Here is a 15,794-nt window from a genome sequence, read left to right on the forward strand (position 1 = left end):
AAATCTCAGATTCCTGAGACCAAGGGCTGATTTTTTATGAATTTTTAATTAACTGACTGCATCGCAATCAACCACTTCCTGTTTGGCGGTGGCTTGCGCAGGCACCGTAGGGTGTACAGACATGAAACTTTAGATGATGAGAAAAACCTTTACGAGTATCTTCTGTTTATATTTTATCAACGTCGGACAAAGCACAGAGAAAAGATAGGTCAGAATGTGACATAAAATCTGTTTATCAATATCAATATTCATACCAGGCTGGCTCCTGGTATGAAAAGATTCCCAAATACCATTTCCTAACCGCAGAGCCAAGCATATGTTTACATATTTAGGTCAAACATTTGATGAACAGCTTCATGTTGTCTATTGATGTAAGTTTAAACCTAAACATGCCACCCTGTTACTAATCCAGTTGATATGGTTCTCCATCTGTGTCTAAGTGAAATAAAAGCAATTTTTTTATATTTAGAGCTCTAAGCAAACAAACAGTTGTCTATATAAAAGAGCTTTTACAATTGTGCACTGTTAGCAGGTCTCTGAGTACATGTGACCAATGTATGGTGGATTTTCACAGACCTTGTTTAAAACTGAAGGTGACAGAGACTTAGAGAAATGGCTTCATTGTTCTGGAGTTTTTTGTTTCATCCACAGAAGAGTAGAATTGGTGATTGATTTTGAAAAGCTGCCGAAAAGCTGTCTCTTTTTCAAATTGCAATTCCTAACTTGGGTTTTACATTTTGTGTTCCATTTTTTGTGATTTACTTGGGAAGCATTTGTAATTTGTTTGGTGTTTTTAAGGTGCTGCAAATATACGCATCATTTTTTAGAGACATTTGTTATCAGTTGTGTTTGTTGATTTGTAGTTTAATTCCATTGGATGTATAGAAAGAAAATAAGTTCCAACATTGATTATAAAAAAGGATATAAGAGACACTTATTATCCTATGTTATATCTGTAGGAGTGTACTGAAGTTGGGTTTTGTTTTATTTGTAAAAAAGATAAAATATTGATTTAATTGCATTTTGAATTAATAAAAAACAATGATTAATACTAAATATGTATAAAAGACATACAGAAAAAAATAAGTCTTTCAGTGTTAAACTGGCTGTCTTTGGATTATGCATGGCTGAGTAATGGCCATTCTTACTCCTCATCTCTCTGTTCACTGCTTGCTAATTTACATAGGAGCAGGGGTCCCAGCAGGAGGGGGCGGGGTTGTAACACGACTCCTTCAGCAGGGCCAGACAGAGAGGCTTTGACATGTAAGATGTTTAAAAAAATCTTAGGAATGACCAGTTCATATTATATCGGTGAAAATCTGCAGGGATCATTTGGACATGTACAGCTATATGTCTGTGAAATTTGGTGTCGACAGTTGAAACACAAGTTATAATAAACAATATTTGTTTGGAGTCTAGACGGATTCAACACAGGTTTTGGGATGAATAAGGATTTTTTTTAAATCATCTGTTACACCTTTAAGTTTGAAAAAAATATGGAAGGCAGCAAACACAGATCCCTATGGTTTTCTAAAATTTGGTGTTGATATATGAAAATATAAGTTCTGAAAAATGTTAGGTGTTTCTAGTTTTGCCTAAAAAGACGTTTTCTGACCTTTTTGGATGTAAAGTTGTCTCACAGTTCACCTGTAACTTCTATAATTCTGAAATTTTTAGGAAGCAGTAGCACATAAATGCCTATCAAAGTGGAATTTTTGGTCCTGATAACCTAAACAGAATTTATGTTAATAATATTTCATTTAAAAAATCAAGTGATGTAGTTTCTCGTAGACCGTATAGTGTTACATATCAAAGCTAGAGGTTATTAAAGGCATTTAATTCTGAAATCTCAGCTTTCTGAGAAGAAAGGCTGATTTTTAATAAATTTCTATTATTTGGGTGCACATAATTGACCACTTCCTGTTACGCAGGCACCGTCAGATGTACACCCATGAAACTTTAGATTAAGAGAGGACCCTTCTGAGTATCTCCAGTTTTAATTTCATGCACATCAGACAAAGCACAGAGAAAAGACAGGGCAGAATGTGCCCTATGCAATAAGTAGGTGGCGCTATAGAGCTCGTCCAAGATTGTCATATCCATGGGTTCAGAATGGAAGCTTCATCATATCCATTGAATATCAGTAAGATCGGACGAGGAATGTGCACGTGAGAGCAACTTTTCTGTGCATGGCGAGACGCCCAACTTTACCGCTCTGTCACGACCACACCCGCATAGAAAGTTATGGTATAAAAGAGACATTTACTGTCCGATGTTACATCTGTAGGAGTGTACTGAGGCTAACCTAACAGATACAATAGGGTCCTTGCACTCCGTGCTCGGGCCCTAATTCATCCTTGTCAAACAGGAATCAAGGATTGAGATCTGCTTTCTTCTGTTAGATTTAGAATGCAGGTGATGCTGAATGGAAGGCGCTTTCCTGTTATGGAGGGTTCAAACAAAAAAAAGCTGAAAAGGATGCAGCGGCGGCCACTCTGCGTATCCTCATCGAGGAGATGCAGGGAGGATGTACAGGGGATGAAGACAACATCCCCAGCATGGGCCGAGAATCTGACCAACTCCCTGAATCCTGTGAGTCTTTCCTATTTTCTTTTCTTTTCGCTTCTGTAAATTAAATTAAATAAGTATTTTTTTCAGGACAAAAAAATGTACCCCATTCATGAGCTGCAGCTGTAAACATGTCATCTTATTGTCTCTGTCAGGGGTCTGTTCAAAACGCGCCATCTGGCGGAGTGGAAGGGGCAGAGGGACCCCTCCGGCCCCTGTCCTGCTCCCTGCCTAGTGGAAAGAACCCCATCTCGGCCCTAAATGAGTATGTACAACGCAGTGGGAAGCCCATAGAGTTCGTCGCCACTGGGCAAACAGGCCCACCACACAACCCACGGTAGCAGTGACCATGTCCCACCACACAACCCGCGGTAGCAGCTCCCCCATGTCCATCTGAGCCGCCTGAGGTTGTTTTGCCTATGGCAGCTATGTTTTTTTTTTTTATCTTTCCTCAATATGTTATCATGTGAGTGGGGGAACAAAATAACACAGTCTCTGTTCAGTCACCCTTTATTATTGTTGTTGTTGCACAATCCCTCTTTCAATGCCTGGGCATTACGCTATATCAGAAAAAAATCATGTTTTGACCTCTGGTGCATCAGGCTTTATTCCGCTCATCTGTGCACCTGTGTATCTGTGTCAACCAAACGAACAAAAAATATCCTTTTTTTCTCCTCAGTTTTTAGTACAGGGTGAAGGTGGGGGAAAACTTGCTCTCAGAATCCACAGCTCAACTCTCTAAAAAGGCAGCTCGCCAGCTGGCAGCTGAGGAAGCTGTCAAAGAACTGATGGCACATGGAAGACTGCAACTTAACAAGGTAATGAGTCAGAATGAAAAAAAAATGGAATGCATGTTTTCATTTCCATCTTTCCAAAATTCTGCTTGAATATCTGCCAGCTCCTCAGAGGAGCTCTCTTGGATTAAACGGTGAATCAAAGCAGTTTGCAACTGAAAAAAGATGCATGGCAGTGGCACATATGCATGAAGCAGACAATTTGAAATGGAAATGATCCACATTCAATGATTAAATGGGAATCAGCTCTTTTGTTTGAGCTCATAAAACGACAACAAAATGTCTCACATGCACAGTTTCTTCACACCAGTGAGGGAATGGCAGATCTCTTATTTATATGAAACAACAAGAGGAAGTAATGGCCTACTGACAGGTTCGCAGCCCCCCTTTTCAACATACACTTCCTCCAGTTCTGCTGTAGGAACCCCTCAGGCCAGCCAGGGGACGTGGTCCCTTCCAGCTCGGGCCTCTGCCCAGTGGGACATGCCCCCACAGGCTGAAAGCCACCCTGTCTTCATGTTGATTCTCTTTCCAGCTACTTCATACTGGAATGAAAAAACACATATTTGCAACAAAAAGGGATTTACCGAATGAAAATGATTTTCAAACTTAAAAACCAAAATAAAGATTTTCATTAAAAAAAAATTTGAAAACAAACAATAGTTTCAACCTGTTACATAAAGCATACAATGACTAGATGAAATCGGATGAAGAAAAGATATTTGTCTGCAAAACATTTTCAGTGATGCTGAGTCATGCAAAGCATGGCAGGATGCTGGCTTGGCAACATGATCTGAAGAAAACCACAGATGGCAGCATTACTTTGTTGTGTTTTTTTTTTTTAAGAAGTGAATTGTTCCTTAAAAAAGATTCATATTATCATAAGAAATAAGGCCTAACTTGTGTTTTTATTTAATGTATTATAGTCATTAATTGATGGCTAGTTTAGTTTTTTTTTTAATGGAGGTAATTCTACCTCCTTTTTGAAAAATTTCCAAACAAATGTGGAGGAAGGGTTTTCTTAATCCTAGCCACACACTGTTGACCCATGACATAACTGACAAATGTCATGTAGGTCATGATGGAGTGTAAGCACTAAGTGTAAATATTGTATCAGTGTGAGGTTTTAATAGACATGCCTCTTTCCCCCTTTACTTGATTTTCATTGTTAATCAGTAGCCTGCTTTTTGTTCATTATCTCCCCTGTAAGAACAAATGATCGGTGTCCCGGCTCTCCAAGTCCCGCCTGTTCTGTCGGTTTCGCTGCAAGAAGAGGTGTGCACCTCTGCGGAGTTTGGGGGAAGTAGAAACAAGGGGGCAGAGGCGTGAATCAGTGCTTTTCTTTTTGCATGTCATGGGGAAATAAAGACTCCATGATTTCCGTCAGCTGTGTTTCTCTACGTGTTTTTCGTGTTTAACACCTTTTTTGGGCATGGGTGAATTTTATCACCGTTTCATCCCACAATTTTTTGGCTAGGGAAGCATTGCTCATGGACCTGACTGGAGCCAGGAGTCCAAATAACATCCAATGGAGCTAGGAGGTGGAAGCAGCTTTTGAGGAAGAACCCTGTCTTTCAAAAGCCCTTTATTTATCCTTCTACTAGGCCCTCCAGACGACCGACATTCTGTGGCCTTCATCAGTCGTAAACTGTATCCACGAGAGGTTCATTGCTCAACAGCGGAGAAGGAAGCACTAGGAATAAAGTGGGCCCCAGAGTCCTTCAACCTTTTGGATGGGAATTTACGCTGGAAATCGACCACAAAGCCCTACAGTGGATGGCATGGATGAAGGATACAAATGGAAGACTTACCAGATGGTATCTGGCCATCCAACCCTACTGCTTCACCATCCACCACATCCCAGCGAGGGTCTTGAGGGAGGGCAGAACCCATTGCCCCACAGTAAAGATCATTTGTTACATTTCTTTGTTGAATAAACCATTTCCTTTCACACTTTACATAAAATATTAACTTAATGACTGGTTCACACATGATGCTGGGGCAGTGGGAGGAGCTAGAAAACCTCCTGAACTCTTCCAACTGGAGAAGATGGAGGGGGAAGATAAAGTTTATTCTTACGTTGGACTATTGTTTGTATTTTTTGGAATATGTTAAACTTGTTTTGAGGTATAGGTTCAGTTTCTTGGTTAAAGAGTTAAATTAATAATAATTTACTACTTGAGTTAATATTTAGGTTTTGAATGTTTTGTATTTGTGATTCCCTCCCTATTGTGTCATTGGTCTGATCAGCCAGTATAAAATATCCTTAAAGTTTCCTGTTGGTGGGTCAGTTTTGGTTCAGTTGGTTTAAGCTTTTTGTTACGCCCCCTTCTGAGTCTAGGGGCACTGAGGCGGCAGAACATAAAAAAGTAACGTTTCGGCTAGTAAGTTGACTGCAACAAAATCACCAAACGAACGTCTCCATAAAAATATAACAAATAAAACAAACCAACAATAACTAAAAGTGAAGCAAAAAGGCTTCAGGGTGAACCCAGGCCAAAACAACAAACAAAACCCCAACTAACTGAAACATGTAATCTTACCTGTACAATGGAAAAGGAAAATAAAGACAAACACTAACCTTAACCTAACAAAAACAGGAGAACACATGTACTAAAGAAAATGGCAGTTCACCCCTACAGCTTCACTTAACAAATAACAAAAGACTAATCAGAGTGGGCACAGACAAAACTACAAAGGACCAGAAAACAAAGTGCAACACAAACTAAACAGGTGGTGAAGTCAAAACAAAATGGAGAAGCAGGCCAAGCTGCATTGGAGACTTGTTGCAGCCAAGCTCCCTTCTCATGGCTGGAGGTCCATGTGGTGCTTTTAAGGCTGCCTCCACCAGCTCTGGTCCAATGAGAGGCCACCACACCTGAAAATAATCAGACAAAAACAGACACACAAAGATGCACAAAAAAACACAAGTCCCACTCTGATACAGAAATAATACACAAAACACAGAACAAACAGAACTAAAAAAAACCAAATACGGCCACAGCCGTAACATTTTGTTATTGATTCTCTCAGTTACATTTTATTAAGTTGACCCCATTTTAATTTAGACCCATGTCTAAATTAAATGTTGTAAATGTTGTGTTGGGTAAAATAAAACCCCTGATTTAAAAATCTTTTTGGTTCTGTGGCTCAATCTCTGCCGAGCGACTCTGACAGCACCCCAAACCGTCATGTCATTACTCCCTGCAAATTCGTAGACTGGCATCGAGATCGTCATTGTGGGGGATTCTAACATCGGCAGTGTTATGTGCTTCTGCATCCTAACACTCTGCTCACCTGGCAATGGTCTTGATCAGCACTTGCCAGGTAATTAAATCAGGGGAGGCCTCAACAGAAGGGGAGGCAAGCAGGAGCACGCGGGTTTGTTTTCTGTTTTATCCCCTCTTGGTCCTCAGCAGTCTTATACTGCTGGGTTTTGTTATTTCAGTTTGGGGTTGGACCTTGTTAGTCTTTATTTGCGGGCTTTGTTCATTCCTTTCATTAGTTAGATTCTGTTAGGCAGCCTTAGCTGCTGACTCAGAAGGTCAACGTGGCTGGGTCAGTCATCTCCCTGACTTATTTTATGTTTGGCCAAGGCCCCAATCCCTCTGTTTTGTCTTTTATTGGGACCAGCACAGTAATTTATTTTTGTTTTACAGGACACAGTTTGTTTTCTTCCTCTCAATAAACTGTGTTCCTAAACTTATTTGGTGTCCATCGTTCAAATGTTTTGGCCTCTTTGTGATTCCCCTAGACTGGGACAGGTTTGCCTGTCAGGGCCGTAACAGGCAGACTTCCACTTTTTAAGTCTGATTACATCCAGGTGGAACGCTTTCCTCAAGCCATGTGGCGCTATGCTGAGTTCCTTTTAAAGAACGCCACTCACCATACCCAACCTTCTACTGTCTTTTGGCATCCATCAGAGAACACAGAAGGACAAAGATGTCTCAGTGACTGAAATGTTCAAAACTGTGAAAGTGGCAAAACGACTATTTCCAGAGGCCCAAATCGTATCAGGGTTTTGACTTTTTCCTTAATAAAGAGAAGAACCACACAGGAGATGAGAACTTTTGCTAGACTTCTGCAGAAGGAGAATCGGTCTGTGACAGCGAGAACTGTCACAGAGGAGTTTTTGCCATCCTAGTGCATGGAGTCTTCTTTTATTGAAAACTGAAGGTTGCAGACATGAATGTGGGTCATTTAATCAGAAACAACAAGAACATCATATTCTCGTATAATCAGAACTTTTCAGGTCATTGTTTTCTTACTGACAGATAGAAATGAGACAATCATATTATGGAGATTATAGTGTGCAAGCAAATGATAATTATACAACTCTAACATCCCTCCCTTTTTATCATTTCAAACAGGTCATAAGTAAACACTATAAGGGGAAGGTACAAACGTGAAAAATTGTATTATTATTTTTTGTTTTTATTTATTTTATTTTTTTTTTCATTTTTAGAACAGGGTATCAAACATCATCATTTCACCACTTGCCTCTGACGTAGGAGTATTCACATGGGGAGGGGTCCTCTTCAGCTTGTTGGACAAGCTGGTAACGAATGAAAGTCTGCATAGTGGCCTTTGCGATCATGGACATGACATAAGGCAGAGCGCATGTTGTAAAAAGACAAAATAGGCACAAAACGATGAGTATAGGGGTCAATAACTTCAGCAGGAGGTGCCACCATGGGCCTGTGGTCAGCCAGGACCAGATGTCACAGGTGGGACTGGCGCCAGGAGTCGCAGACTTAACGTAGGCTTGCAGCTCTGCTAAGTCGTGCAGTGCGGTAGAAATGTCCTGTCCATCACTGGTGCTGTCCGGCATGAAAGTGCAGCAGGTGTCTCCAACCATTTTGCACACACCTCCTATTGATCTCGATGTGGTCCCTTACTTCTGCCACTCCGATCCATGGAAGGAGTGATTGTCCGAATTTTGGTCCTCCACCCCAGATGCGGAACTCCCATGGGACTCCAGTACTGGTAGTCATTTGTAGGGCGTTCATGCTGAACTCTGGTGCAGCACGTTTCCGTCGTGCGTGGTGGGGTGTAGGGACAGTTCTGATCAGGAATAATCTGCAGCTTCCTCTGACCCTGTTGGTATTCTGCATACAACTGAGTAGTTAGATCGTACTGTTCCATTGCTAGGAAAGTCAGTGCGACAAGAAGACATGCTACAGTCACAGCGCAGCTCTGCGCCCACCTGCTGCGGTCTCCCAGCAGTGGGCCTTCCATGCTGTTAGGTTGCAGAGTCACTTCAAAGATCCAGGTTCTAATGGATGTTGGGTTCGGCTGGTTTCTTCGCTGACGATTGAGACGAACCGCCACTAAAAGACGGAACCCCTTTGTAGTCAGACTTCACCAAAACAGCCTCCTTTAGGCCTCTGGTGCACGCTGCAACTTACAGTGACTGAGATGTATCCAGCTGGGGCGTTCAGCTATTTTTACTGCCGTGGGTGTTGTTAGGAGGACTTGGTATGGTCCCCCCCACCGTGGGCTGGTCCAGTTCTTCCTTTTTAGGACCTTGATGAACACCCAGTCACCTGGTTTCACTGGTGAGCTTTCCTGTGGAGATAAAGAGTAAGATGGCAGTAAATTTGCATTGGACACCTCCTTCTGGTTTATCATTCTTATGATAAAATCTGCTATTGTTTGTTCTTCTTGTCTGTGGCTACTATAGGGTTGCACAACCCGAGGAAAGACATCATTTGCTTTTTAGTTTGTGGCTTGGGGGTGTCTGCCACAGCTTGTTTTCTGGTAAAATGGATTTGTTTTCCTGCAGCTGTCCTGAATCGCTCTTAACCCAAGTTTGTGCCCCTGCATGGAGAACTGACATCATGATCAGCTGACTCAGAAGCAGCTGGGAAAATATACTAAGGAAGATAATCAGAGAGAACAATTATCATCCAAAGCAGCTTTTTAATATGAATGAAACCAACCTCTTCTGGGAGAAAATGACCTCTCTCACTAAACGGATAGGAAGAATGGTGTTCATTAATAAATGTTTCACAAAGCATCAGAAGGGTTTTTAATGAGTAAGGATCGGAGACGGACATTCTTCATCCGCATGGGTGGAAGGTTGTTCTTGGTATTTGCAAATCTGTTGTATTTACAGGTGTCCCTGGTCCCTAACCCCTGTGAATAAGGGGGAATACTTTATATTGAAGTTAAAATTGTCCTAACATGTTTAACACTTTTGTCCTATTACAGATATTTCTTCAACGCATCAGTTGTCCAAGGGAGGAGGGAGATGATGATTGGTCTGCTGAAACCAAAACCCGCATTTTGGGGTATCTTCAGGAGTTCTTAAAAAGTGGTACGTTTCTTTCAAATATGGAAATGCTACAAAATTTGTATTTGGCTGAATTAAATTTATTTAAAAAAAACTTAAAATTCATTCATGAATGAACGAAAACATTAAAAGGATTATGTTACTTTTATCACTGTTAAATACACATTTGTCCAAATTAGCTTTATAGCTTCACTGACTTTGAGTTTAAAAATAGTAAAGTTACTTTTTATAACTAATAAACTGAAACGTTATCTTTATTCTGGATTTTGCTTTATTAATGCTCACAGGAACAGCAATTGAACTGATGAACTTAGCCAAATTCTGGACCGGATGAGAGATTTTGCAGAAGAACCTGTCTGTGGAGATGGCCTGCAGCCGCTATTCCACAGCCTACAACCTGCTATGAGACCTTGAAAACTCCAGGTCATTAGACTACACATCTTTCAGATGTGATCTCCTTGCGTGTATCGAGACATATCATACAGGATTTGCGCTCCTGCGAATTCTTGGTTTGTTTTATGTTCATAAAAAAAACTTTGGAGATTGATTAAAAAAACACTAATAACCAATTAACTGATCTAATTTTTTGACACATTTTTAAACCATTTCTCAGCTTTCTCACTGGCCTCTTGATTTTTTACCTTAGTTGTGGAAAAAAAATGTTCACAAAACTGGACAGCTGCAATGTAAACATCACAGCCAATGGAGTCTGATTCAGCTCTTGGGTCAACTGCACTTCTTAAAGCTGCCATCTGTTAATTGTCAGTGGGCAGTTGATGTTTGGCACAACGACGTCTGAATGGTCCTGATTAGGAAGTCCACTTTCCTCCCACTCAATATGTAGAATCTCCATGCCCTGAGGTATGCAAGCCACAGAAATAAATAAATGGTAAAGAGCAAATAAACCGACATCACAAAGTATTTTATATATTTGTATATACCTCCACGTTCTCTGGTTTGGCAATAGGATGACGTGCATGACCCAGTATCCACAGCTGGTTAGGAGTCATGTTACTCTCTGTTCTTAAAGGATGATTATCCCAACCACTGCAGAAAGTGCCCAGGTCATCCTGTAAACATGGTAAAAACACAGTGGCAGCAGAAGAGGTGTTGAACACTGGCAATGCTGAGGAAGCCCTCTTCTTCAGGGTGAGGGTGGTCACTGTAGCCCGTGCTGATCACAGCAACCCGCAGATCTCTCCAGAGCTGCTCAATCCTGGGCCATTATAGAAACAGTGATTCAGTAAATAGAGTATTCCATAAAAAATCTTTTGTAGGAAATTGAAAAAATTGTGTTTTAAATTACTTAAACATGCACATGTGATCCATAACATCACAAAGAAAATAGCTAGCCGCGGTTACATACATCATGTGCAAAATATGACTACCGTTGTAAACAAAGCAGCAAAATGGCCTGAAACCGGAAAATTTTTCGATGATTTCGATTTCGCACACCCCAAACTTCTGCAATTCGGTAGTAGTTAAGCGGCTGGGTAGCTCAGTTGGTAAGGTGGGAAGCTACCATGCAGGAATCCCCGGAGGGGAATGAGCAATGGTACTGGGGGCAATTACCATATCAATGGCGAGCAATTAACATCACCCAGTGAGGGTCCTTAGGGAAGACCCTTAACGCTACCGCCTCCCGAGGGCGGTTTCGGCTGCAGCTCACCGCTCCCCAAGGGGATGGGTCAAATGCGGAGAAAGAATTTCCCTTCGTGGGATAAATACAGCGTATAAAAACATTAATAAAATAAAAAACACCGTAGAAGAGGAAATAGCTAGCCGCGGTTACATGTCTAAAATATGACTCCCATTACAAAGCAGCAAAAAACAGTCTGAAGCCGAAAGCTGAAAGGTAACACATAACTTGCGTTATGTTATACTGCCTGCCGAATTCACTGCCATCTTTGCCTTCTGTAAAACGTATCGAATGCTGACGTCACGACGTTGTCGTGATGTGATTGGCTGGATCTCGATGTGTTCTTAGATCGACTAATTATTCTAGTGAAACAATAAAAGCGGCGATTTCTATCTTCCCGATAGAAATTTTTTACATTGAATTTCTAGGTCATCAAAATGTTAGGGTTAAAAAACATTCAGAATGAAAATTTAATGGTTATAAAAATTAAGAATGAAAATTCAAAGGTAAAAAAAATCAACATAAAAATTGAAAGGTTAAAAAAATTCAGGATGAAAATTGAAAGGTTAAAAGAATTCAGAATCTGATGGAACAGAAAATCTTCCATACATAGCTGGGGTGTTTGTGTCCATGCCGACATCCCGGCCAACAGGGCAGACGGCGCCTTCTTGTTCTCTTTATTTTCTTTTTTTTCTTTAGTCAATTCTGTTTTATTTACCGTAAATTCCGGACTATAAAGCGCACCCGATTACAAGCCGCACCCACCCATTTTCACCTGTTTAACTAATTTTAAACATACATAAGCCGCGTCGGAGTAAAAGCCGCATGTATTAGGTAATATGGTAAACCTGACAAATCACATCCTGACTCCCAGCATAGGTAAGGTACATTACCACACTGTGGGAGGAGTCAGCCTTGCCTCAGGCTCATGCATGTGAGTACACCCACATCTGCCAAACAGCATGGACCTATATTCTGTTCACAAGTTCCTCAGTTATGGTTTATTTTTATTTTTTTTAGTTTTTTTTACTTATTGACAATCTAGGTATCACACATAAAATTAAAAACAGTAACCATATAATCAACATTACATCTCTCAGTTATGATGAGGAAATTTACATCCACGATCCCCCATTTCCCATGAGTCTTAGGGGCTAAAGGCGGGGCCAACGCCCGGCTCGTCACACTGTTGTACGTGTTTAAGAATGAGCAAGTAGCAGCATGCATGGAGGGGTGAAAAGGAAATGCTCTCCTTCCGCTTGTGTCGCGGCAGCATTATGGTACTAACAGGGCTGGTTAAAAAAAAAACACCAGTAAAATAAAGCAGCGGCGACTGAAGATCATAATTTAAAGACCATTGGGAACCCTTGTAAAAATCTAGCTGGAGTGGGACTTTAACATTTACCTTACAAGTCATTACAAAAACTTATTTTATGCTTCATTTTAACTTTATCAATTTTTTTAAAATAGCTAAAAGAAGCTGACTGAGTCATAACGACCACATTTCAAATGTCAAACCGAGCTTAATAAGGATAAATGAATGTTAATATTTGAACAGGACTTTACTCGTTAACAATTCATCGTGTCAAAACGTCTAAATGTAAACTATATTTTGTTTTTATTCCTGATTGATAAACGTCTGTCTCAAATCAGTCAAGTTGGTCTCCATACTGTCTGCTGAGATGCGCGCCTCCGCGGGCTCCCGCGCGCTCACACCAGAGGAAAACCGTTGTTGTGATTCGTCGTCCCATCAAGCCCTCCAAAACCACGTGGCCTGATCAGCCAATAGGAAGGCTTTTCTCGGGCGCGCGCGCATTTCCATTCCGGAAGCTGCAGTCCCTGTTTTCCTAGTGGCGGAAGAGGAAGCGCCAGCGCTTTTGAAATGGTTCAAGTTTTTTCGAGTTTGAGACAATTTTAGTGGAAAAATGTCTAACATCACCGAAAAGACAACCGTAAATTTGCTCGGAAAGGAGGCTAATTTACACCAGCAGGGTAAGAAGGCATCACACGGCTGAAATGTTTGGTGTAATATGACATCATTGTAATATTATATATATATATGTGTATATATATATATATAGATAGGCGCGCCTCAGCGCGGCGCGTGCGTCAGAAGTTTCCTTTCACAACAAACACTGTTGCTCCGCGGACGTCTCTGCGCTCCGGGCTCGCCCCGCACGCTCCCCTTCCTATCTTCTGACACCTCTGGCCAGGGCGGCTACAGGGAGGAGCAAATTGTGTCTGTGCAGAGCAATCTGACTTAATACTGTACATTTTGTGGATGAGGGGCGGATGCGTTGTTACGTGTGGGAGCCAACGCATCAGAGCCATTTTTGAACCATGACTGAAGTGTCTAAGACCTGAAGTGAGGTCCATGCTGTTTGGCTGCTTAGTTTGTTGAAAAACAAATGACTTGTGATTGGTATTAGATAAAGAATTCAAACCATTCACTGGGTCCAAAAGTCCGTACATGGCGGCCGCCAATTAAATCCATAAATTAGCCGCGTCACTGAATAAGCCGCAGGGCTGTGAGCGCAGGAAAAAAGTAGCGGCTTATAGTCAGGGAATTACGGTATGTTTGTTTTCGTGTATTTTATTGTATGTGCTTATGTTACCCTAGTGCTATCCTAGGCAATTCAACATTGGGAGTTGAGTCTACTAGAACCACTATTAAGTGCACTAAACCTTTTTCCTTTAATGCTTGTGAACCTCACTGGTGTCCATGGATTACATGAAATCTTTCCACCTTTATCCACTTTTGCCATGGTAGGGAGAACACGTCAATGTAAGGGTGGGGTCATCTAAGATAGCACAAGGGATAATTATTTTATTCCATGAAATATATATATACATACGTACGTACATACGTACAACATACATACACAAAGTTTCCTTTGTGTGATTTACATTTCCACCATTCTTCCCTGAGATGAACCTGCCTAGTCCAATTCGTGCACTTTAATCAAAAGTGTTACATTTACGTTGTTTTTTTTTATAAAAAAAAATCATCATTAACAACATTGTTTTGGTCTACGTTTTTTCATCATCATTTACATGTCATAAGGAACTTAGTTGAAGAATATGATATATGTCCAGTTACCACTCTTCTGTGTGGTTACAAGGCCCTGAATTGTTTGTTCATTTTTCTCCCACGAAAAACAAATTTAGTCAAGAAATGCAGACACCATGACCACCAGATTAACATTAAGGATTTGTTAAAATGATGAAAACATTGCATTTTGTTTTGAGTGTCACTGGCTGGGAACGTTTTTTTCTTTGAAGCATCAACCCCGTATCAAAAATCTAGTTTGCTGTCAAGCGAATCATTTTCCTGGAGACACACACACACCTTTCAGTCTTTGCTCAATAATCTTCTAATTCATCGCTCACTTTCTTTGCATCGCCACCAGGTCCTAGTTTGCTCTTTTTTTCTGCAGCTGTCTTTTCGATAACATCCATCTGCTTGCGCTATTCTCAGGAATGTTTAGGATCCACCCCTAAATGGGGTGCAAAATCCTTAAAAGAATGTTTTTTGGCGTATGCCACAGAATAAAGTTTAAACGCTAAATTGGATCCCAATACAAATACCACCGACACATGGCGTGCGCACAACGTTGCACGACCCAGGGGAGGGAGAGGTGGAAGATATATATATATATATATATATATATATATATATATATATATATATACATACATACATACATACATACATACATACATACATACATACATACATACATACATACATACATACATACATACATACATACATACATACATATATATATATACATACATATATATACGCATATATATATATATATATATACACACATATATATATCTATATATACACACATATATATATCTATATATACACACATATATATATATATATATATATATATATATACATATATATACACACACATATATACATATATATATATATAAATACATATATATATATACATATATATACACACACATATATATATATATATATATAGATATATATATATATATATATATATATATATATATATATATATATATATATATATATATATATATATATATATATATATATATATGAACAATATAATGGTAAATGGGGGCAATTACCATAACAATGGAAATGGGTCATTTACCATAACAATAGCGAGCAATTAACATCACCCAGTGAGGGTCCTTGGGCAAGACCCTTTACGCTACGGCCTACCTCACAAACATGAGAGACAATGAACCACATGTCATGCCGGCTCAGACGTCGCCCGGCCAAACAAGGTCTGCGTCAGGTGCTGGGGGACCAGAGCACTCTGATGGAAAGTGGGCTACTGGAACAAGACGGAAATGGACTAGGTGCGAGAACAAGGTTCTGTTAGAATGCTACTACTCAAGTAATCCCAACCATCGTGGTTACATGCAGAGAATGTGGAATGAATGGATGCTTCGAAACTCACAATCAAAGCTAACTGCCAAACAACTGGTAGCC

The 15,794-nt window shown here is 40.3% G+C and overlaps 1 protein-coding gene across 1 annotated transcript; it reads right to left on the bottom strand.

The window, feature by feature from the left end:
- Positions 1–7,501: 7,501 nt before the first annotated feature.
- LOC110013993 lies at positions 7,502–9,060 on the bottom strand. The gene is made up of 2 exons (XM_020700615.2): positions 8,771–9,060; positions 7,502–8,692 (listed from the first exon to the last, which is right to left on the bottom strand). Exons 1-2 carry the CDS (start codon positions 8,991–8,993, stop codon positions 8,235–8,237), a joined length of 681 nt encoding a protein of 226 aa, XP_020556274.1. The 5' UTR covers positions 8,994–9,060; the 3' UTR covers positions 7,502–8,234.
- Between the last annotated feature and the right edge of the window lie 6,734 nt (positions 9,061–15,794).

The sequence above is a fragment of the Oryzias latipes genome, chromosome 18 (genome assembly GCF_002234675.1).
Source record: "Oryzias latipes chromosome 18, ASM223467v1".
Taxonomy (NCBI): domain Eukaryota; kingdom Metazoa; phylum Chordata; class Actinopteri; order Beloniformes; family Adrianichthyidae; genus Oryzias; species Oryzias latipes.